Source organism: Colobus angolensis, unplaced genomic scaffold (genome assembly GCF_000951035.1).
Source record: "Colobus angolensis palliatus isolate OR3802 unplaced genomic scaffold, Cang.pa_1.0 Scaffold55, whole genome shotgun sequence".
Classification (NCBI taxonomy): Eukaryota; Metazoa; Chordata; class Mammalia; order Primates; family Cercopithecidae; genus Colobus; species Colobus angolensis.
In genome coordinates, this window is record NW_012119043.1 from 7,313,802 (window position 1) to 7,315,560 (window position 1,759).

Consider the following 1,759-nt stretch of genomic DNA (forward strand, 5'->3'; position numbering starts at 1 on the left):
GTAGGGAGTGTAACAACTGAAATTGGAATACAAACTGTCTATTGGCTAATACTGCATTGGCTAGTACTGCATTGATATGAAATCTCTTGGGTACGAAAACGGCACTGAGGTCATGAAGAACGCCTCTGTTCTTAGGAGATGCACTGCCGAAGTATTTATGATAGGAAATCTCCGAAAAGGAACAGACAGACGTCAGTCTCAGTCTCTCGGCCCACGATTCGCGCGTGCGCACAGCTCCCTCTTTCCCAGACTTATTTCGCGCGGCCAGAGAATCAGATTGTGCCCACAAGGCGGAAATGCACGACAGCGGGTTCCGGTGACCACGAAGGCGGCAAAGGCGACGGAATGGAGGAGGTGCCTCACGGTAAGCTCGCGGAGGGGGCGTGGGTGGCGGGGCCAAAGTGTACCGAGCTGCTCTAACTGTGGTCTTGTCTCCGCGCAGACTGTCCAGGGGCCGACAGCGCCCAGGCGGGCAGAGGGGCTTCATGTCAGGGATGCCCCAACCAGCGGCTGTGCGCTTCTGGAGCGGGGGCCACTCCAGACCCGGGTGAGAAAAGGGCAAGGCCTCAACAGGAAGTGAGAGGCGCAGGCCCGGAAAAGGCGGGGCGTGGGAGGGAGGGGGCGGAATCTGCAGAATGAGTGACAGAGGCGGACTAGAAGGTATTGTATTCGGAGAGGGGTGGGGCCCAGAGGGGACGGGGCGTGGAAAGTGGGCAGGGTGAGGGCAGAGCTTGAAATGACTGACTCACAGGCACCAGGTCTTTAGAAGGCGAGCGCTAAGGACGTGGCGCGGGTGGAGGGGGGAGACTGAGCGGCGCGGAGTCGAAAGGGACATAAATAAGAGGGTCGGGGCCAGAGGTTTGAGTGACAATAACCGACCGCGGAGAAAACGGGATAAGCTTCGAAGTCCGGGAGTCTTCGGACTTACATCCTGGCTCTGCCAGCTACTTTCTTGACACAATTTTCTTCCTTTTGAGGAGTGATTCTCCCATTCATTAAACAAATGTGTTGATCGCCTCGTAGGTATAGTGCTATACTGGGGACACAGCTGGGGATCAGGCGTGGTCACTGCCCTAGTGGAGTTTAGCTTAACAGGGGAAACAAACACGTGAGCTAGCAACTAAACCACCCCAGCTTTGAGTGCTGTGAAACACAGATTCGAGGATGGGAGGACCCTGGGAGCCCGCTCAGAAGGACCTTAAAAAGCAGGAGGCAGGAGGACATTCTTTTTTTTTTTTTTTTTTCCCCTCCCTTTTTTTTGACAGAGTCTGGCCGTGTAGCCCAGACTGGCGTGTAGTGGTGCTACCGCAGCTCACTTGCAACCTTCCTCTCTCAGATTTAAGCGATTCTCCTGCCTCAGTCTCCCAAGTACCTGGGACTACAGGCGCCTGCCACCAGGACCGGCTAATTTTTGTATTTTTAGTAGAAACAGAGTTTCACCATGTTGTCCAGGTTGGTCTCGAACTCCTGACTTCAGGTGATCCATCTGCCTCTGCCTCCCAAAGTGCTGGGATTCCAGGCGTGAGCCACTGCACCTGGCCAAAGGGGAGAATCTTGAAGGAGTTCAAAGAAAGACTTGGGTTTGATTCTTGGGTCCGTGCAGTGTGACCTTCAGCAATAGTCCTAACCTCTCTGAGCTTCTGTTTCCTCATCAAAAATGGAGACAGGCGGGGTGCAGTGGCTCACGCCTGTAATCCCAGCACTTTGGGAGGCCGAGGCAGGTGGATCACTTGAGGTTAGGAGTTCGAGACCAGCCTGG

The 1,759-nt window shown here is 54.7% G+C and overlaps 1 protein-coding gene across 1 annotated transcript in view; it reads left to right on the plus strand.

Moving 5' to 3' along the window:
* The first annotated feature begins 321 nt into the window (after positions 1-321).
* The window catches only part of NUBP1 (nucleotide binding protein 1), a 25,961-nt gene continuing 24,523 nt past the window's right edge, over positions 322-1,759 (plus strand). The window contains exons 1-2 of the mRNA XM_011961432.1: positions 322-364; positions 443-547. Coding sequence (XP_011816822.1) covers positions 346-364; positions 443-547 — 124 coding nt within the window. The 5' untranslated portion in view covers positions 322-345. The remainder of the gene's footprint in view (positions 365-442; positions 548-1,759) is intronic.